General features: G+C 37.9%; 3 protein-coding genes and 1 pseudogene across 5 annotated transcripts; 1 reads left to right on the forward strand and 3 right to left on the reverse strand.

Annotated features, from left to right (window-relative positions):
• Positions 1–354: 354 nt before the first annotated feature.
• On the reverse strand, positions 355–7,625 carry LOC148079716 (uncharacterized). Of its 2 annotated transcripts, none has more exons than XM_087791377.1 (7): positions 7,494–7,625; positions 3,521–3,575; positions 3,328–3,440; positions 3,202–3,253; positions 1,753–1,854; positions 585–1,224; positions 355–500 (listed from the first exon to the last, which is right to left on the reverse strand). In XM_087791377.1, the coding sequence occupies exons 2-7, from the start codon at positions 3,557–3,559 to the stop codon at positions 409–411; spliced, it is 1,038 nt and encodes a 345-aa protein (XP_087647503.1). In that variant the 5' UTR covers positions 3,560–3,575; positions 7,494–7,625; the 3' UTR covers positions 355–408. The 2 variants fall into 2 exon arrangements, with proteins under 2 accessions (XP_087647503.1, XP_087647502.1); XM_087791376.1 differs by lacking the exon at positions 7,494–7,625 and adding an exon at positions 3,839–4,748.
• On the reverse strand, positions 5,409–6,855 carry LOC148079717 (ubiquitin-like-conjugating enzyme ATG3 pseudogene; annotated as a pseudogene).
• katnal2 (katanin p60 subunit A-like 2) lies at positions 7,278–14,211 on the forward strand. Its single transcript, XM_087791375.1, has 16 exons — positions 7,278–7,508; positions 7,932–8,002; positions 8,271–8,437; positions 8,508–8,544; positions 8,613–8,682; positions 8,770–8,862; positions 8,975–9,016; positions 9,088–9,165; positions 10,981–11,079; positions 11,748–11,811; positions 11,865–11,983; positions 12,062–12,153; positions 12,819–12,929; positions 13,060–13,222; positions 13,769–13,871; positions 13,961–14,211. Exons 1-16 carry the CDS (start codon positions 7,458–7,460, stop codon positions 14,098–14,100), a joined length of 1,500 nt encoding a protein of 499 aa, XP_087647501.1. The 5' UTR covers positions 7,278–7,457; the 3' UTR covers positions 14,101–14,211.
• Positions 14,212–14,289: 78 nt separating this feature from the next.
• Positions 14,290–19,875, reverse strand: hdhd2 (haloacid dehalogenase-like hydrolase domain containing 2). 2 transcript variants are annotated; one of them, XM_087791378.1, is made up of 9 exons: positions 19,842–19,875; positions 18,520–18,629; positions 17,173–17,275; positions 16,997–17,102; positions 16,090–16,174; positions 15,240–15,405; positions 15,096–15,146; positions 14,863–14,926; positions 14,290–14,513 (listed from the first exon to the last, which is right to left on the reverse strand). In XM_087791378.1, exons 2-9 carry the CDS (start codon positions 18,621–18,623, stop codon positions 14,410–14,412), a joined length of 783 nt encoding a protein of 260 aa, XP_087647504.1. In that variant the 5' UTR covers positions 18,624–18,629; positions 19,842–19,875; the 3' UTR covers positions 14,290–14,409. The 2 variants fall into 2 exon arrangements, with proteins under 2 accessions (XP_087647504.1, XP_087647505.1); XM_087791379.1 differs by lacking the exon at positions 19,842–19,875 and adding an exon at positions 18,689–18,793.
• Between the last annotated feature and the right edge of the window lie 643 nt (positions 19,876–20,518).

Consider the following 20,518-nt stretch of genomic DNA (forward strand, 5'->3'; position numbering starts at 1 on the left):
GTTGAACAGACATAAACACTATATTTTTGCAATAATAAAAGGTTTTTCTGTGAATATTTAGTTTCGTTATACTTTACAATCTGTCGGTTCAGTTCACTTCTGTTGATCTTTTATCTAGTTTTGAGAAGAGGGAGACTCCTTAATGTAATTTTGAATTTTAGGACCAATGATCAACCAAAAATAAGCTGAAGCTGTCCAAACATTGACGGTAATATTCAAACGTTGTTGGAATGACAATACAAAGGGTGATTTTAAGGAGTGTGTGACAGTCTTGTCTGTGTAATTATTATACATTTGTGTTTTACAGCAATTGTGTAATGCTTAATACATGTAAACCAATTTGAGGTGTTTTTTATTATCTTTATTATTAAAATATATATTCTAAGGTTAATTTTAAAGCAGCTGCATCTATGTATCTTCCATCGATTTCCACTTTATCTTTTTCCAAATTTGACGAAGGAATTTCCCCACTTTTCCTGGTTTCTTGTCTGTCAAAGGAGCTAGAAGATAAATGTCGAAGAGTTTCAGAGAACGCTGTCTTTGTTACGTGGACTTTAAGTTAGCTGGATAAGAAGATATCTTACCTGGCATTTCGGTAGCAAGACTGCAATGACAGTCTTCTGGTTCTTCCATCGTCAAAGAATCGGAAAAATCGTTGAGAAAAGAGTCGTATGCCTTATGCAGCACACACTCCTCCATGTCCTGAATGGCACTGATGACGCATTCCCGGGCGATGAAGAAGCTTTCATCAAAGTCCATCAAGTCGTAGGTTTGCGAGAGGTCGTCGATGTTTGTGTGACTCTCTTGGACCATGGAGTGTGCAGCAAAGTTGCAAATCTGCTCCAGCTCTGTCTTGTTTGAATCCGTGACCAGATCAAATGAAAATGCTAATTTATCGGATAACATTTTTCCGATATCAACGCTGGCAGCCTCCACCCTTTCCCCCATTGAACTGGTGTCAGCGTCCTTGTATAGGTTCTGGGTTTGTGAGGGGTCCTCCTTTGGCTGGGGCTCAGGTTTGTCCAGGAGATGCTTGAGAACTTTTTCCACCACATCTGATGCCAAGCAGTCAAATATCAGTGTCAAGTAACGAATACTATCGACGTTAGAACCTGTGAAAAACTCCAGAAGACTTTTCGATAAATTTCTGAGTCCATCTTTGACATCCTGCTCAGTTCTGGGTCGGACCGCCGAGAGAAAGAGTGTGTGTCCTTCAAGGGTCACCTTTGAGAGCAGAAAAGATGAATAAAAAACAGGAACTTTAAAAATACTTGCTTCACATCAAAATGAACCAAAAGAGAATTAATTCAATGACAAATAATTAGAGGAAGTGGATAGAGGTTCCCTCTCCAGGACGTGTATCATTAAATGATATAATTTCTGACCATTCTTGATTACTTATTACTGTCTGAAAGGTGTTTTATTTTGAAAAAAACAACAGAATTGCATCTAAAGTGACTTTACCCTGTGATAAGTCTAGACCCTTGTTTTGGTCAAGTTTACTTAAACATCTGAAGACTCGTCCATGAAAATAAAGCCCTTATAAATTACCCAAAATAGTTATTGGATTCATAAGCCATTTCCAGGGTTTTGGGGGGAAATGTCTTTTTTTGGAACATGGTAACCTTTCTTGTCAGAGATGTTTTGTCACCAGTCTGGGTTGTCATGTATTAACAGAATAGTATCTAAACATAAAAACACAAATCACATAGAACTCAGGTAACCACCACAAACTGATATTTCCCTTCCTACCTTTCTCTTGTAAAGATCTGAGAGAATTCTTTCTTTTTCAAGTTCTTCCAGGAGTTCCAGTTCGATCTGGTCCAGACATTGCCTCTTCCTCGAGGTCAGCACCTGTACAAAAATCAATGTGTTTGTCTCGGGTCTGCATCAATAAAACACTAGCTGAGGCTTTAAAAATTGAAAGAATCGAGCAAGCAGATCAATTGGATGAATAATGAGTTAGTTGCATAATTTACTAGCACACAAATAATACAAATCTCCTGCATCCATTTAACAAGGATCTTTACATTATATTGGAGTAATACCAGCCACGATTTATTTATAGACAACACATAGTTAGAGATATCTGTGAGGCCACGACTTATCTTGATGAGTTAAGAGAAATAAAGAAGAATTCAATAATATTATAATAAATCAACTTTCATGTGACAATATTGACAGAAGTGTAGTTATTGTTTATTGCTTTACATTGTGTTCAATTTTAAAAATCAAAATAGCATGTGGGCCCCAGTTAGAACTTTTCTTTATGATATCATTTGTGGTGTATATTAGCACTATTGTAGGTTTCGTGAATGTTATAAATTAAGTGAGGGTTTCGTCGAATTTCATTTGATTTGATCTTTAGTATACTTTGCAAATAAACGCACTGTTTTGTGAAACATCATTCAACAATTACCATTTAAGTCTTTGTGCTATAATTCCACATCTGAAGGATTTCTATTGTCATTTCTGGATTAAATTACTCATTTGTAGTGTAGTTCATGGTCATGTGTTGTTAATTTATTTTAGGAAATGTGTAAAAAAAAAAAAAGGCTTTCAAAACAACGTTTTTCTTACCAATACATATATATCGTCTAACATCATAAAAATAGTGCATAAAAGGAGTCAGAACTGTGTTGTTTAAAGGCAAATAAGGATTCCTTCTTACACTAAAAAAAATGATTTTCTGGAAGCATTTAGTAAATGAAGCTTCATGAAGCGTTGCCATTATTTTCAGAGACCACTAGATGCCACTCTATTTACTCTATGATCAATAGCTTTCCACAGTTATAATTTAGTGAAAACCTAATACATTTCAAGTTAAGAGTAAGTAAGTAATTTATATTTGTAGAGCACTTTTCCAGACCAGGGTCACAAAGCACTTAAACAATCAAAACAATACCGAATAAAATATATACTTAAAAGGTCAAGACAACACTTAGTGACTCCTCCTGGGCTATAAAATGATGACACAGCTTCATGAAGCTTCATCACTAGTTTGAGGCTTCATGCAATGGTCATAAGTTTAAGCATCAGACAGTACGATGCAAAATCCTTGTATGAACCCAGATTTAAGCCGTTGCATCTGACAAATGTGTCTTACTCTGCAACTTTGTTTGATAAGCAACTGATTATCAACAAATGGAACTGTAATAGGATGAGCACTGAACAAGTATTTGTGTAACATTTGTTCTTTACCGCCTCATTTTGACGGAGCTCTGTGGTTTCCAACCCCATCGTTTTCTCAAACCTTTAGGGAAAGAAAGATTTGCAGTTAGTGGTTCCTTTTTTTTTCGGCAGATTCTTGCTGTGAAATTGACTCACTCTTCCTGAAAGCTCGTGCTGGCTAGCAGCCACGACTTCATGTCTTCCACTGAAACATAATCGGAGACGTGGCCCTGTCGCTGCAGGAGCATAAACTGCCTCATTATCATCTTCTGCAAGAGTTTTAAAAAGACACATATTCACGTATGTATGCCCCACATTTGCATTCACGGAAATAAAAAAACTGACTGACCTCTGTGCTGTACAGATGCTCCACCATCTCAGACATCATCAGATGATGCCACTACCTGGAGAAATAACATTTTAGTCTATTTTATAGTCTAATAATGGTGAGAGGTTTAACTAGAATACCTGTTCAAAGCCTTATATGATAGAGAAGAGTGCCATCTAATGGGCGCTAAAGGTAAGGATTCTGCCTCATAAAGCTTCACTACCCCATAATTACAAGTAACAATATCTAACCAAAAACTCCATAAATAGCCATAATTGCTCACGCAACAACTTTGTAGTCAGTAAAATCAATAGACGTTGAAGGGACCATTTCACAAACCTTTTGTAGTACGAGGATATCTTTCCTCCTCCATGTGATCCCATCTTTTTTTCTTCATTTAGCATCTGGTTTAACAATGATATCCAGCTCTTTATTTAAATCTGCACATATCTCTCAGCACTACTTTCGAAACTGCAGTTCCTCACCATAAACTATTTATTAGTTATTCTCATCTTTATTACGTCTCCTCTCCTGGATCTTGATCTTTATATAAGTTACACCACCCGTCTTGCACAGATGGACACCAGCTTGAATCTAAATCACTGGGCATCTCTTTCATGTTGACTTCTTTGCTTTAGTGTTGAAGTGAGCTTTAATCTCCACAACAACTACAGCTCATGTCATAGGTGAACTTTTTATTTATACAATGTTTTTTTTTGTGTGTAAGCAGTTTAGTTATCTGGTTCTCATTAAATCTTGTAAGTAAGAAAGTTGTTGTTATCGGAGAGGGGGTGTGGGTGGTGTGGGGGTTCTAGGTACAGACCTACATAGTAATTTGGTTTGCAAAAGTCCAGGATGTCATTATTTAAATGCTTTAGATACAGGATAACAGCACAGCTAGACACTAGTGGGCTGATGAAACTTCATGAAGCATAGTAAGGATTTTAGAGGCCAGGTTGATTCTGTATAACCATTTGTAAATAAAGGTTTTCTTTTCATGATTAAACGTTGCTGATCCTTTGCTATAGGTACATTTTAGCCCATCCATCCGTCTATGCATCCATCCATCCATCATTTCAGGCTACCTTGCAAAAAAACAGCCATCCATCTATATATCAAACCAGCCTGAGGATAATGTTTTCTATGTGAGAGCGACAGTTTATAAGTAAGTAAATAAGTAATTTGTATTTATATAGCGCTTTTCCAGACCAGGGTCACATAGCACTTAAACAATCAAAGCAATACTCAATAAAATATATACTTTTAAGGTCAAGATAATACTGAGAACACAGGAGTTCCAGAAAATTAATCCGGAAAAGCCTGAGATGTTTCTTGAAGGAGTCAATAGATCCATCAAGCGCAAAGAGAGAGGAAGATCATTCCAAAGCTTAGGAGCAACAGCCTGGAAGGATTTCTCTCCTCTGGTCCTGAACCGTGTGCGAGGAACCATCAGCAGATTCTGATCCACAGACCTCAGAGCCCGAACTGGGGTGTAAGGCTGGATCAGATCAGGGATGTATGGAGGAGCCTGACCATGAATAGCTCTGAACGTAAGAACCACAATTTTGAAGTTGATCCTGAAAGAAACTGGAAGCCAGTGAAGAGTTTTAAGGATCGGAGAAATGTGAGTTCTTCTACTAGAGCGGGTCAGAATTATCGCTGCAGAGTTCTGAATCAACTGCAGGCGAGACAGCTCCTTCTTGGTTAGCCATGAAAATAAACTTTTACAATAGTCCAGGCGAGAAGACACAAACGCATGGATTACAAGCTCCAGATCATGTTGTGACAACCTTTTCCTAAATTTAGAGATTGTTCTCAGTTGAAGGAAACAGTTTCTGGTCAGAGACATGTCTTTATCAAATACAACAGCTAAAATAGCTTTCATGGTCCACGAAACAAACTTCTCAAATCAATGTCAATAGGAATGTTTATTTTTATTTTATTTCAAGGGTTGAAAAGACCAGCAGATACATGTTTGTGAAGAATGGTAACCTGTGTTATGACTTTATATAGAATGTGTATTCATTTTTTCCATTAGTTTGTTCAACATTAAAAATAACTTTTCTCTAAAATGTTTATTTATTATGGTCTGTATTGTCTTCTGTAGTATGTGAGATCTCGAGATTATTCCTTATGTAGTGCAGGAGACAGGAAGGACAACTAATGACTTCCATGCATGCGATAAATGAACATATGTAATTTATAGGAGAAAACAGGTTAAGGTAAGAAAGATGGACATCCTATGGTGTCCCCTGATATGACATGCCAAAAGTAGATGTTTAATATTGTTTAAGTCTTTCGAATGTATCACAATAAGTCCCTCTGAGCTGGATATCGAATTTAGTTATATGTATTTATCGCTTTGCAATGTTGTTACAGAATTATCGATGATGTTTGTATGACACACTATGATTATTGCTAATGTCGAAGCTACATCTTGAAGTGTCTGGTGTAGTCATACTCAATAGTGGGAATGATGGCTTGGAAAAACTTGAGGAAAATAGTGAGGTAAAGGTGCACCCCGAGTTCCCGTCCTTCTTCCGTGACGTTCTCGATGATCTTCTTCATGACTTCGGCGTGCCGGCAAGGGTGGACGGAGCACATGGCCGGCGGCGGGAGGTGAGGGTGGTTCTCCACGGTGACCGTCTTCTTCACGTGGTCCTGGCTGATGTCCTCGTACGTCTGCTCCACGGTCAGTGGCTTCCTGTCCTCGTCGTATCCGAACAGCCACAGCCTGGGCGTCTGGTAGTATTTATCGTACGTGATGTGCAGATCGTACGTCCTGGTCTGGAGGACGATGTCTTTGATGGCGGGCTTCCCTTTGGCTTCCGCCATTTTATTGGTATCCAAGGTGGCCTCGTCGGATTCCTCCAATCCGTCCTCTTCGAATTTCTTCATATCGGCCGCCTCGCCATCGTCCTCTTCCTCTTCGCCGCGACACGCCCCGGCTTGGTCCTTGTTATCCAGAGAGATGTCCAGCACGGCATTGGAGCCTCCCAAAAAATCCGCATTATGGTAGGTGTCCACCCAGCCCCCGTCCCCATCGTCCTCCTCCACCATGGCCCCGAGTTCCTCCGAGTACTCCATCTGTTTGCAGCGCAGGTAGCTGGGCACGTTGCGTGTCAGGAGGAACTGTTTGTCAGGAGGTAGGTAAGGCTTCACCTTGGCCTCTTCCCCCGTGGCCCACTTCCAGGTGGGACAATGATAGATCATGTGATCTCCTGCCGCCACAAACTCCTCCGGTGTGATGACTCCGGTTTCCCTAAATTTGGATTCCTTTAGCACCGGTGTGAGAAAGTCCGCCACGCCCAGGGCGGTACCTTTCATGGTGTTGATAACATCCTGCATGGTCAGCAGTTTTGGTGGGGAATTCTTCTATCACCTAAAATGATGAGCAGACTTAAAACTTGTTTGTTCAAACAAGTTTGAAAAAAAATCCTTTAGGAACTTGTTTTTGTTTTGCAAATAAACAAAAAAAAGGCTGCAAGTAGAAATAATATAAGTAGAATTAAAAATCCTAAATAATTCCCACACAAGTCTGCTGAACGAGCCCCTCCGATCTTTATGGACATAAATATCTATTGTCTACACGCGAACTTTGATGTAAACAGTCGGACTTTGTTGGGAGACGTTGGCTTTGTTAAAACATCTATTTTTAAATATTCTTGACGATGACGTCATGTTTCCATATTTACCTTGATATAAGAAAGATGGACCATTTAAAAACCATAATGACAAACATACATATTTTTAATTAATATAATTAAATTAATTATAAAAACGACGTTGAACCTTCTAAGTGTTTATTAAAAATGTTTTATTTGTGAAATATACGTTACGTCAGAGCAGAATACGGCAGTTTGCGACATACGATCGGCGTAAACAAACTCCGCTGGAATACATTTACGGCACACTGGAAAAAAAAAACTATTAAAACAAATCAAATACAAGATATAAAATGGAATTGTCCTACCAGTCAATTAAAGTCTCTCACCAAGCAAGGGAAGCGGTGAGTAAACGTTTCTCCTGCGGTTTTTCGCGGTAAAATAAAACTGTAAATGAGTTTTCTGACGATAAATGCTGTACATTTGCATTAGTAATCGAGACAAGTTCCCACTTCAGTGAGTCAAGTGTTGCAGCATTTGTATACATCGCCAGATAAATGTTCCGTAACTCGAAACAAAAGTGTTGTTTTAGTGTAGCTCGTATATCAGCGTCCACGGGTTACCATGGTTTCCACTCGAGTTAAGAGCGTTTGTCGCCCTCTGTCGGCTGTACTTTGAACTAAATGACGAGTTAAATCGCTATAAATCCTGAAGTGACAATATTCAACAAGTTGCATGAAGACCAGACATAAGTTAAGAGTACAATTATTAAAAATTCGTGTCAAAATGAATTCACGTTTGTTAATGATGTTTTTCTTCTGAAACAGGACGAGCAGAGGACTGATATGCGAAGAAAGAGTCTCCTGATCCTCATTTATCAACATCTACTCAACCAGGGGTAATATTGTCTTCTGGTTGCTTTATTTATTTAAAAATCTAATGTTTTTTTGTTTTTTTTTTGAACCTGCACGATGTAAAGCATAATGTCTTCTTTTTACAACAAAAAAAACCCAACAACTAGAATGTAGTAAAACATGGCACATACAACCAGATCATGAGTGAAACCTATTGCAGAAGATCTTCATACAAAAAAGCTGACTTGAAATTACATTGCACATATTATTATGTCCCGTGTAAACGTAAAGCAAGTTCTCTTTCTGGTTTAGGTATGTGGCTGCAGCCCTGGCCTTGGATCAGGAGATGAACGAGGGAACGAGAAGGTTCGAGGTTTGCGATAATATCGATTTGGAGATGGTGCTGATGGAGTACGAGAGTTACCACTATGTGAAGTTCCAGAAGTACCCCAAGCTCATCAGGAAAACATCAGAGGCAGGTATGTAACTTTATTTGTATTTGTATCATGTTCTTTTTCCACATAATTCCAACTTATTTTTTATCTTTAGGCGATGGCAGATGTGGAAAAAGTGCAGGTTTAAAAAGGTAAGAACATGTTTTTGAAATACAATCTTGCATGTCAGGAGGTAATGGTGTCCTTTTCTGTCTTTCAGGAGTGTTTGCTCAGTTGTAAAACCTCTTCCCAAAATCAACCAAAGCCAAAGGATAACTGAACTCAAAAAGGTTATTGCTCGTTCCCGTCAGATATTCCATAATTCTTTGCTCAAATGTTTGATTTCTCAATGATTGTGATTCTTATCGATTACGCAGGATAACATATCTGTGGTGGAGTCATCAGATTTTGGCCTCAATGTTTCCTCCCTCAAGAACGTTGCAGCTGGGGATGCACCTGTCAACAGAAAGGTGGTTTAGATCTAAAAAATAATAATTGTACTTTACGTATGGTAATAAATAGATGTTGTCCAAGTTTTGTCTTTGAATATGTTTCCTCTTGCTGTGTCTTTTCTATTCCTAGATATCTGACAGAAGAGGGAGCAGTGGTGACATCGAACATATGGTAAAAAAAATGAAAAATGCAAGATTGGGGTTAAAAAAAAAGGAAAACAATAAGCATTGTGTGTATTGCAGGAGCGTCTTTTGAAGCCTCTGAGCGGAGTTCAGGGACTGAGCGGTGAAATGAAGGAGTTGGCTACCATTATCAGCAGGGTGAGACACACATGCACACAGGATCTCTGACTTTGTACAAGATTGAACACATACATTAATACCCGTTTTAATGCCCGCCCCCCCTGGAAGATGGGCTGATGAAGATTTATGATGCAGTCACGTTATCTCCCACTAGATGTCACTCTTTACTCTATAATCTATTACTTTGAACAACTATTTGATTGAAACCTCAAGTCATTTTAAAACTGAGGGCGCCACCAAGGAGCTAAAAAGAGACCATTATATTTTTTTAAATAAATATTTTGAGTGCTTGAGAAAACCCCATTTTTAAATATTTCTTTTTTAATCATCCACATTTTAAACTGATTCAGAATCAGCAATATACAGCTATAACAACACAGACGGCTTCTTTCACCAGCTTCTCACTGATTGTTTGGTGAGAATACTTTCTCAAAGACACAAAAGAATGTTCCAAAATGATTACAAAAAGTGTGTTTGAAGATAAAGAACGAAAAATCATTTTTTAGCACCTGAAAAAAATATGTGGTCTGTAAAAGGGGGGCTTATGGTTGCCCTACAGTGTGAAACTTCTTGAAATATTTTTAATCAAATATTCCAACTAAAGTGTGTTAACCCATTTGCGGTCATTTTTCCAAAAATGTATTAATTATATAAGAGAATTGTGGCTGTAAACCCTCCACACAAGCCCTTAGCAAAAAAAGTAGTATTTTTGAAGTTCATTTTATCAAGTATACTAATAAACCTCTGAAGTATAAGTTCAAGTACAGTAAGTATACAAGGGTGTAATGTATTTGTAGTGTTTTAAAGTATACTTCTTCGGACTAAATAGGAACATTTTCTGTCTAAAGAAGTATACATTCAAGTATATTCTTCTCTATACTACCAGTATATAAGTATATACTCTGAGTCTATAGTTTAGAGAAGTATACTCAAAGTACACTATTCTCAATACTACCAATGTAGTATATACTTCTAGCATGGATTTAGGTAAATGTATTTAACAACTAAGCTAGAAGTTCAGTGCATACTTGGAAAGTTTTCTTCTGCCACCTGTAGATTCAGTCATTTGGACGCACATAAAATATTTCTATACCTGGTAATGATTCAAAAAGGTTGTATGTACATGGACATAACTCTCATTGCCAAACCCTTATAAAAAGTGACTAGAACTTGATTAATAAAAAGGGTAAGTTGAATGTAAATATTTTCTGTATGTCTTTAAGGTAAAAAACGTAATAGAAATGAACACACGTACTCTAGCGATAAACCTGAACTCTATCACTACTTGATCATATATATGTAGATTTATGATGGGGGTTAAGTATACTTGAGCATAAGTATACATCAATGTAAGTAAGTAAGTAATTTTTATTTGTATAGCGCTTTTCCAGACCAGGGTCACAAAGCGCTTAAACAATCAGAACAATATTCAATAAAGTATATACTTTAAAGGGCAAGATAAAACTGATAACACAACAGGAGTTCCAGAAATGTACTACAACATTTGAAGTATAGTATGTCAAAAGTAAACTTAAAGTACCTCAATTTTAGTGTACAATTAGTAAACTTAAAGTAGACTTGAGTGTACTACTTTTGAGGGCATTCATTAGCGAGCTTTCGCCTCTTTACAATATCCACTATTGTCCACTAGGTGTCGTGACTGTCCACGGGCATGAAACGTGTCGATGCCACATCCTTGCATTGTATGAATTGATAAATTCTTTTAATAAAAGTGAATGTTTTCTTCCACCCTGTAGCATAAATGTTCAAGCTAGCTTTGAGAGCAGAGATGTTTTGCTAATGTGACCCCTTCCATGTTTTCATTCCCTAAAGGACATCTATTTGCACAGCCCCAACGTGCGCTGGGAGGACATCATCGGCCTGGAGGACGCCAAGCGATTAGTCAAGGAGGCCATCGTCTATCCCATTAAGGTTCGCCCGCCGCCGAGGCACGCTGGTATTTCAGCACCGGCCGCCTGTCTTCGATTCTGAATACATCTCCTTTAGAAGGGCTTAAAGAGGAGAAGGGTGGCCGGGGTCAGGCCAGTCCGTTAGGCTGACGTGAAATCTATACCACGGGATAATATGGTAACACAATACACAGATGGATGGACAATCAGAACGATACGACACGTGGCGTCACAAGCAGGCAAACACAGCGGAATACATTTCCATCATCATCATCATCATCATCATCCAGACACCCCCCCCTGATGGATATGATGACAGCCAATCAGGTCGTCTGCATCCTCCTGACATTTGCACGCTCGCATGAGGACGGATGTGTCTATCTTGTATTCCCGCCGCTCGCTTTTATTGAATAACGTCGTCGTCGGGCCTCGTTCTCATAATCCCCGACCGTTTTCCATTATTATTCATCCTTTGGGGTAAAAGGTCGGCGCCGGCGATTTTGACTGCGCCTCTTGTTTATCACCTCAGATTCACACTAATTTACGACACGTGGTATTTGCGGGCGACTCGCTCATACATCACCGCGTATTACTCGTCCACATTGCAGAATTAGGAAATAAATAGATGTTTTTATTTTCTTTGCCAGTATTTGCTTTTTCTTTTTTTTTTTACATTCCCTTTTTTCTCAGTATCCACAGCTTTTCACTGGGATCTTGTCTCCATGGAAGGGTTTGCTGCTCTACGGTCCACCAGGTAAGTTCTCAGATGGAGATTTCACAAACAAATGACTTTGCATCTATGATCAGGTACGGGCAAGACCATGCTGGCCAAGGCGGTGGCCACGGAGTGCAAGACCACCTTCTTTAACATCTCGGCCTCCAGCATCGTCAGCAAGTGGAGGGGAGACTCGGAGAAGCTCGTCCGAGTACGAAACACGTCTGTGATAAAAAAGTTTTTAAAAAATGTTGCCTTTCTAACAATGGAGTCACTCAATCCTCCACAGGTGTTGTTCGAGCTGGCCAGGTATCACGCGCCTTCCACCATCTTTCTGGACGAGCTGGAGTCAGTCATGGCTCAGAGAGGGAGCACTCTAGGGTCAGTTCAAAGTTATTGTTAAAGGACAACTAAAATTAAATTTACAGACATTTAATATGTCTTTAATTAGATGTTTAAACTCTATTGTACTCATCAGTATGTGTCTGTTTGTACAAAACTCTCTTGTCATTGAAATATTAACATTAGAAAATATGATTAAGCCCCGCCCACTGAAAAAAAACTTGTTTTTCTGGACATTAAATTTTGTTTACTATGACCACATCCACTCTACTGTGATTGGTCAGGCATCAGGGGTTGTCACCACGCGTCATCAATTCCGGACGTCTCCACCTCCAAGGGTCTCGTTGTATAAACAAAGTGGGTTGTGATTTCACTTGGATGGAGGAGGAATGAAGACCATTGTTATGTCATAATGGACTCCGCTCTCGTAACCTCTCGTTCGCCAAGATTTCAGACAGGGGAGAACTTTCTAAAGTACAAATAGTTTATGAGGTTGTGAGTTAAACTATAATCTGATTATGTAGATGGATAACTTTTTTATTAGTTCATCTAAAGAACTATTTATATACTCTTTTTGACAGATCATTTTTAATGTAAGAAAAGAAACATTAACTTCAGTTTAATCTCAGCATTAAATGTAGATTTTGACATAATAATTAGGATCACGTTTGAGTTTTCAACATGATTATATTCCTTGTGTTTAGAGGCGAACACGAGGGGAGTCGCAGGATGAAGACGGAGCTGCTGGTTCAAATGGACGGTCTCGCTAAATCCGACGACTTGGTGTTTGTACTCGCAGCCTCCAATTTGCCGTGGTAAGTGTTAGCATCTCAACAAGGATGGTTAAAATAGAGATTGAGTTGCATATTATCACCTGGGAATGACACGCTGAAGGGAAAAAGGTAGTTTAAGTCATTGACAAACTGACCTTCTCCTCTCGCTCAGGGAGTTGGACCACGCGATGCTTCGGCGGTTAGAGAAGAGAATCCTGGTTGGACTTCCCTGTTGGCCGGCACGCCAGGCCATGATTGCTCATTGGCTCCCGGCCCTCAACCCCAAGGGACATCTGAAGCTACGGACCGAGCTCGACTATGAAATGTTAGCCAAGGTGAGTCAAGGCTAGGGGTGTGAAAAAATGTTGATATATCGCAATGTTTTATTTTCATGATACTGTATCAATATATAAATAGATAGAACTTTATTGTTTATATATATATATATATATATATTTCAAACTTTTTTTTTGGCTTTCAAATCATATTTTATTTGTATCATAGATCTTTTAATTGACCATTGGTGGCAGTAGTTCTTACGTCGTCTGCAGCTAAACAAACACTAAAATCTAGACAGACTTTGTTGACTGACTGAGGACAAGAGGATACAGTAGACGTCAGCAGCTTTTAAAGCGGATGTTTAAACATAATTTGGTTTCAAAACAAAGGAAAGCAGTTACAACTTAGTCAAGAGTCACGTGGTCTGTAAATTCTACAGCGCAAGAGTCAAGTACTTTAAGCACTTTAAGCACTAATACTATTAGGAATACTACAAATATACCCGTGTTCCTATTCACACCCCAGGGTGGGAGACAAAATGAATTTGAAGAAGATGTTTTAATAGTTAGTGAAGTCATATCTGATGACGTGTGTGATTTCAGGAGATGGAGGGTTACTCGGGCTCAGACATCAGGCTGGTGTGTAAAGAAGCTGCCATGAGGCCTGTGCGCAAGATCTTTTGTGCGCTGGAGTCACATGACAACAGTAAGACACATAACATGGTGGAGTCCTGAAGAAAATGTTGTTCTCACTATTCAAGTGTTTTTTTTTTGTTTGTTTTTTTTTTACTCCAGCAATGTCACACATGCCAGCCATCCATTTAGAAACGGTCACCTCCGCCGACTTTCTGGACGTCATCTCACACACCAAACCTTCCGCACGAAACCTCATGGACAGATACGTGGCCTGGGAGACGGAGTACGAGTCTGTCTGACTGTGCACTGAACCCACTCTACAACAATTATTCAGTATTTTCACAGCAATGGTTCACTTTCTTGACTCCATGTTGACGTCAGTGAGCTTGATTTTTTGTCTTCAGGTATTGTGTAATTTTAAACAGTATTATTATGATTAATAAATTCACCACCAGCATTAAAATGAAATAAAGATGATGAGAAATTAATTCTTGCGGTTTCCAGTTTTTATTATTAAAACACATTGGACATTATTTTGCAATTTATCACACAGCATAGTCAGAGCATTGAATATATATATATATATACATAAATAAACGTTATGTGTGTTATAGCAAGTTTTTCAGAATGTGTTCGACTGCAGCAGGAAAGCTGTCACATGTCACATGAGGCGGAGGATTGATTTTGTTTTCATCGCCTTCTCTATATTTACCTGAAAGAGGAAGAGAAGAAGGTTTTAACTGGTGGGATTGACCCAAGTCAAGTTGACCGGAAGGCCTGAAAACAAATGTGATTAAATTATCCCTTGTGTTGTCTCTGGGTCAAGGTGGACAACCACAAACACATTTGTTTTCTGCCACTGGGTCATCTTGACCCAGAGGCAACACACAAGGGTTAACAAATGCACGCATATGGAATATTAAATCGTTGAATCAAATATTTAAAATCTTAACATTTTTTTGAACCATTTAATTTTTATTTTTTATAACTTCTATATTCTATATTAAGTTTCTTTTAATATGTATGAAAACACGTCATTTAATCCTCAACATTTGTCTCACCAGTTCTGACCAGGATACCCAACATCCCAGAATTCTGAGCACCACCCACGTCATCTCGTGCATCCTGCAGAGGGAAAATGAAAAAAGGGCTTTTAGATTTTACCCAATCTTTTTTTCAATTTCTTCTGAATGCAAAATGACAGTATATTTTAGAATAAAGAATTGGACTTCTCCCTATATAATCACTAGTTTTTAGTTTTCAGGACCAGAGTTATAAACGAGTAGACTCTTACATCACCGATCATGACTGCTTCACTTGCGCTGCATCCCAACTCTGCAAGGGCCTGAATGACAGGAAGAAAATAACAAAAAAAAATAAAGATTAAGACTGACAAATATAAAGATAACTTGCTGATTATGAAACAGTCTTTTATTACCTGTGCGAAAAAAGTTGCCTCAGGCTTCCCCACGACTGTAGCTTCCCGGTCAGTAGCGTACTCCAGTCCAGTTATAAAGGGCCCGGGGCCCAGAGCTAAACCATTCTTCTGCTTGTAGTAGCGAGCCTTGTGGATGGCAATGAGAGGAGCGCCGTCCAGAATCATTCTAAAGGGAAGCAACGAGCCAACTTGTTTCAAATTTTAGAAGTGTGGAACCTAGCTCGAGATGAAGCATGTTCTCACACTTACTTCACACGTATGAGGTAAATTAGAGCTAAATTAAAAACAATTTCCCGAAGGAGACCTCCTGAGGGATCAATAAAGTTTTACCTTACCTTACCTTACCTTATTTGACACACATTTAGACTCCCTGAATCCTGATTCCTACCATCGCTTGATGATTTTCAATATTCTTTACTTCAGTTCCAAGAGTAGCAACGCCTGATTTGGATTTTTTAATAAGCATAAAATATGAAGAATGCTAGACAAATGAGCATCACCATCAATAAACATCACATTTGAGATAAATTGCTTATTCTATTTTGTTCCACTTGGGGCAATATTCTATATTTATGTTATTTAATTACATGACTAAGTATGTTATATTAAAAATAGTGTTTGTATTCCAACCAGATGTTCTATTTTGTTCAATATCAAATCCACATCAGCAGTAGAAGACAACCAGACAGAGATAAGGTGGAACAAAGTTGCTCTGCTTGTGCGTAATAACATGAATAAAAGAAGCAATAAGTGAATGATGAGGTCATCATGTTGTTATGATTAAATCATTTGTGATGGGAGAAACAAAACAGTAAAAAATAGCTTTACTTTTATGGTGCAATTGTCTTACCTAAAGGCTTTGTTTAGAGTCTGGTAGTTGAAGTGATCTGGAGCCAGTCCGATTACTACAGCATTTGGTTCTGTTGTGTCTATACCTGCAGAGATGAAACCGCTTTAGATGTTGACTTTGGTTTTCATGCAGGATCTTCATCATTGGATACTACTTTTAGTATTAAGAGAAAAAAGCTGAAGCCGAGTTGCCAGATAAACATGTATTAAACAATCAATAAAAGTGTGATTTTATGTTTATATTATGCTCTTTTGCTTGAAGTATTGTAAAGATAATCAGATTATTAACATCATGTTGACCACCATGTTGTTTTAAAATCATTAAAAAAAAAATGTGATTCTACCACCACATGACACATAACAAATTCCATACTGCACAGCAACAGTTAAAACTCTAAGCAAAAACTTCCAAAATGTAATAATAGTTAATCCTGTTTGACCAAATAACACTTGATAATTTATAAATTGATTAAAGCTCATGTTTAAAATATACTTATACTAAATATACTGCTCAGTGTATACATGTAGAATAGTAGGAGTCTGTGTGTCTCTTCTCAACCAAATATCTTGAAAAAAAAATACATATAGACTACCGACCCCTCAGTAAAGGTTTTAGGGGAGGGAAGGAAACTACATCAGGTCAAGGGGCACAAGAGGGGCACAGAAGACCCTTCAATGAAATCAATACCATATTTAATCATATTGAATAAGAATGTCTTTCATTATTTCAGTTTCATCCAGCAACTGTAATCCTCCTAATCCACCTGAATTTACTCACTACTCGACTTCCCCAATCTCTTCAGAGATTTCCGGTATTTGGATTTCAAATGTACTTTTCACACCCAGGAGACAGCAAGTATTTCAGCTAGTTAGATAAGAACCTATACAACAGGATGATGAAAGTGTACCAGAGAAGTCTTCCAGTGCGCTCTCCTCCACCAGCAGCAGCGGCCTGTGTTTCTTCTGCTCTATCAGACTCCTGGCTGCTGTAAGTGACGTGAAGATTTCCTTCTCCTGCAAGTAAGAAAAATCCATTCATATCTTGTCTCCGGTAAAAGTTTTTGAAACAAGACCCTTGTATCACCTGGATGTCAAAGTTAAGCTTCTGTAGTCGCTCTAGGAGGTTCCTCTTGCTCTCCTTCGTCGTGTTGGTCACAAACTTAACAGCAACAGACTCTTGTCGCAACCTGACAACATCAGAGTTAGAACAGTGTTTATTGTCACATTAAAGCTAGGAGAAGAGGTTTTTCTTTGGGAATTGTTAGACATACTTTATTTAACCAATTAGCATTAAGACATTTGAAACTATCAACAAGCTCAAGTCACTACTGACATCATGAAATAATTCCTTTTTTTCCCAGATCCAACTAGATGTCACCTGCTGAGCCTTAATGATAATTATGACACAGCTTCTATGAAGCTTCTTCAGCAGTGATGGGTTGATGATAGAGGTGTGTATTTGAATAAAACTGGCGATACGATGAAAATCACGATACAGGGGTAAAATATTGTGATACTGTAGGAACAAGGATATATTTGAAGTATTGCCCAAGTACTTCCCTCTTGCGTTGTCCTCCTTGTTCCTTTAACTGCAGAGAATGTAATGCTATCTAGTGGCTGGAAGTTTAATGAACATTGTTCAGTATATATATTAAAAATGTGTTTCAAGTCTCTAGATTGTCCCTCATCATGACCATGTTTTGAAGAAACTTTGTAAAAGTTCCCCCCTGCCTGAAATCTCAGCAAACAAGAGGTTACGAGAGCAAACCAGATTACGTTGTAATAATGGTCAGCCAACTGTATTAATGCCCCCTTTGTTTATACAATGACACCCTTGGAGGTGAAAACTTCCAGGATTGATGACGCATGTTGACAAACCAGATTTAATCTACAGAAAAACAAAGCGTTTTCAGTGGCCGGGGATTAAGCACATTTTCTAATGTAAATATTTAAATGAAGAGAGTTTTGTACAAACAGACACATACTGATGAGTACAACAGAGGTCCAACATAAATTTAAGGTAAGGTAAGGTAAAACGTATTGATTTTTTTATTGAAATTGTTTTTTTTCCAATAGCCAGCAATTTTTCATAAACAATAATAAAAAAAATAATACATAAAAAATAAAATAAGAAGAAGAACATAAAGAGAAGAACAAGATGACACAATCTAAGTCTAAAGATAAAGACAAAGAACATAGGTCAAAGAAAAACAACAAAGACAAAGGATACAAAGACTAACATAGAACAGAACATCCAGATACTCTCACTCCACTCCTGCCCCCGAACTCAGAATTATAAGAGACAATCAAAACATTAGTTGCCATTTAATGAAGCAGCGTCCTATCACTACATTTCACATGACTATTTATAAACACAGCATAGTATAATATGATGGAAATGCTGTTGCAAGTCATCGTGTGGTCCTCGTACCTGTTGAGAGCCTCCTGAGCTCCGGGCACCGCCGTATCTTCTATGTGTAAAGTTCCACTGAGGTCAATTAATATGGCCTTAAGTGCTCGTCTGCCTGCCATCATGGACCCCTGCATGGGAGCAAATAGACTGCTGTAGAACTCACTTCAGGTGAAAAACACACTTTCACCTCAACTCCTGTATGGTTAACAGTCTAATTGAGGTCAACCCAAAGTTCCCCCCACGATCCTACAGCCAACTCTCACTAGAGAAAACCAAAACATTGTCAAGCCAGAGTGAAGATGTTGATCAATTTCACAGGATGACTGATGATTATGAATATCTGAGGATATTGACGACCATATGAAAAAAAGCCCAATTTCTTTTGAGAAGTTGTTTCATAAATGTATTCATGGAATCACTGGTCACTTTTCATTGGTTCTGATCAGTAACTGCTGCACCCCCTCAGATTAAAGCTGCTTGGCAGCGTGTGATTATAATTTTGTAACTGCTTGAAATGGAACAAGTCGAGTTAAATAGAGCAGTTCGGAAAAGCAGATTTTTTTTTTTAAGGATTATACGATCATTATAATCATAAATCAACCCAATAGATGAGTAATTTATGAGATTATCATCTTGCTCAAACCTACATCAGGACAATCTGAGAGGATTATTTCTTTCTTTTTTTTTCCTACATTGAGAATCGATGATCCTTTGCCTGGAATGCAGATTTTAGGATTGTGCTTTATTAATGTTCAACTCAACGTGATCCCTCTTTATTTAGACATGCTTGGATTTCTGTCATGTATTTATCAATGTGAAGCAACACACACAGCGCTGACTTCAGATCAAATAAATATTATTTGTATTCAGCCCAGCTTGTCACCAAGGGATTGGGCAGACGAAGAGCTTATTCCTTCTGCTTCTACATCTGTGTCAATAATGTAAACGTAATTTAACTGTGAATAAAAAAAAAAGAAGTAAAACACAGGTTGAAAACTGAAAAACTTCAGAATAACGATTTAGATGGTGCTATCTTTATTAAAAATTAGGAAATTATATTATTAAAAATAACAATACAAGCAAATACTGATATGTCATATTATCTTCTATACCTCATAATATGTTAGAACCTTTATGCATTCATTTGTTAAATAAGAATGTTTTGTATAGTAGCAGTTATGAAATAAATATATATCTATGTAAACGACATAATGTGATTTTTTTTTTTTTTTTTTTTTTTTTTAGGTCAAAAACAAGTTTCTTCATGCCACCAATGAATGACTGAAGCATGATCCAGAAGGAATTAAAGATAAAAATGTAAGATTGTGCAAAGTGTTTACCTGCAGACGCTTCTCTTGTTTCCTGTTTTCTTTCTTCCTCGTCGGTCTTGTTGGACCCTCACCGCCCCCTTCAGGTGATATAAGCAACTACATGCCCCACTCTGGGATATTTTCAACCTTTTTGGATTTATAGACTGTAAAGAGGGTTATATTCAAGGTCGTAATCGCTCATTACGATAATAAAAAAACATATGCATCTCATATCCACTAACAACTAACAGATATATCGCATTAAATGGTCCTTTAGGGCTTCCTGATATATTTAATATGGTGCAGGGTATTATGGATATGATAAAAAACAAAAACCTCTCTGCTGGACGCCAGACTAAAATATCAAATCCTCTTTCGTTTCAGTTCTACATGTAAAAAAAAAAGTGTTTTTTTTAGCCGACATCGTCACATATTGTTGCAACAAAAAAGAGGTTGTGTACAGTTTTGGTTTCACAATAACAATATTGATATAAAGAGATATCAAAAGTGTCATGAAACATGCAATAAAAACACAAGTAAGATGAAAATGATTCTTCATCCTTTCTATGTTTTGTTCTGTGTAACTAACAACCTTTTAGGTGCACGTACAGAATCACTCCTGGCCTGTGATCACTTTCAGATTTTGTTTGGGAGCCGCATCAGACTTATCACAGATCAAAATGGCTTTGCTGCAAATATATCTCTCA

Source organism: Callionymus lyra, chromosome 5 (genome assembly GCF_982586985.1).
Source record: "Callionymus lyra chromosome 5, fCalLyr1.hap1.1, whole genome shotgun sequence".
NCBI classification, from domain to species: Eukaryota; Metazoa; Chordata; class Actinopteri; order Syngnathiformes; family Callionymidae; genus Callionymus; species Callionymus lyra.

Excerpts from the sequence above, each read along its gene's own strand:
- LOC148079716 (XM_087791377.1), bottom strand. The coding sequence starts at position 3,559 with ATGATGTCTGAGATGGTGGAGCATCTGTACAGCACAGAG. Across the intron at positions 1,855-3,201 it reads AGCTCCGTCAAAATGAGGCG|GTGCTGACCTCGAGGAAGAG; the intron begins GTAAAGAACAAA and ends ATTTTTGTACAG. Across the intron at positions 501-584 it reads TCTTGCTACCGAAATGCCAG|CTCCTTTGACAGACAAGAAA; the intron begins GTAAGATATCTT and ends TTTATCTTCTAG.
- katnal2 (XM_087791375.1), top strand. The coding sequence starts at position 7,458 with ATGGAATTGTCCTACCAGTCAATTAAAGTCTCTCACCAAGCAAGGGAA. Across the intron at positions 8,003-8,270 it reads CAACATCTACTCAACCAGGG|GTATGTGGCTGCAGCCCTGG; the intron begins GTAATATTGTCT and ends TTTCTGGTTTAG. Across the intron at positions 8,438-8,507 it reads CAGGAAAACATCAGAGGCAG|GCGATGGCAGATGTGGAAAA; the intron begins GTATGTAACTTT and ends TTTTATCTTTAG.
- hdhd2 (XM_087791378.1), bottom strand. The coding sequence starts at position 18,623 with ATGATGGCAGGCAGACGAGCACTTAAGGCCATATTAATTGACCTCAGT. Across the intron at positions 17,103-17,172 it reads AGCTTAACTTTGACATCCAG|GAGAAGGAAATCTTCACGTC; the intron begins GTGATACAAGGG and ends TCTTACTTGCAG. Across the intron at positions 15,406-16,089 it reads ACTCTAAACAAAGCCTTTAG|AATGATTCTGGACGGCGCTC; the intron begins GTAAGACAATTG and ends GCTTCCCTTTAG.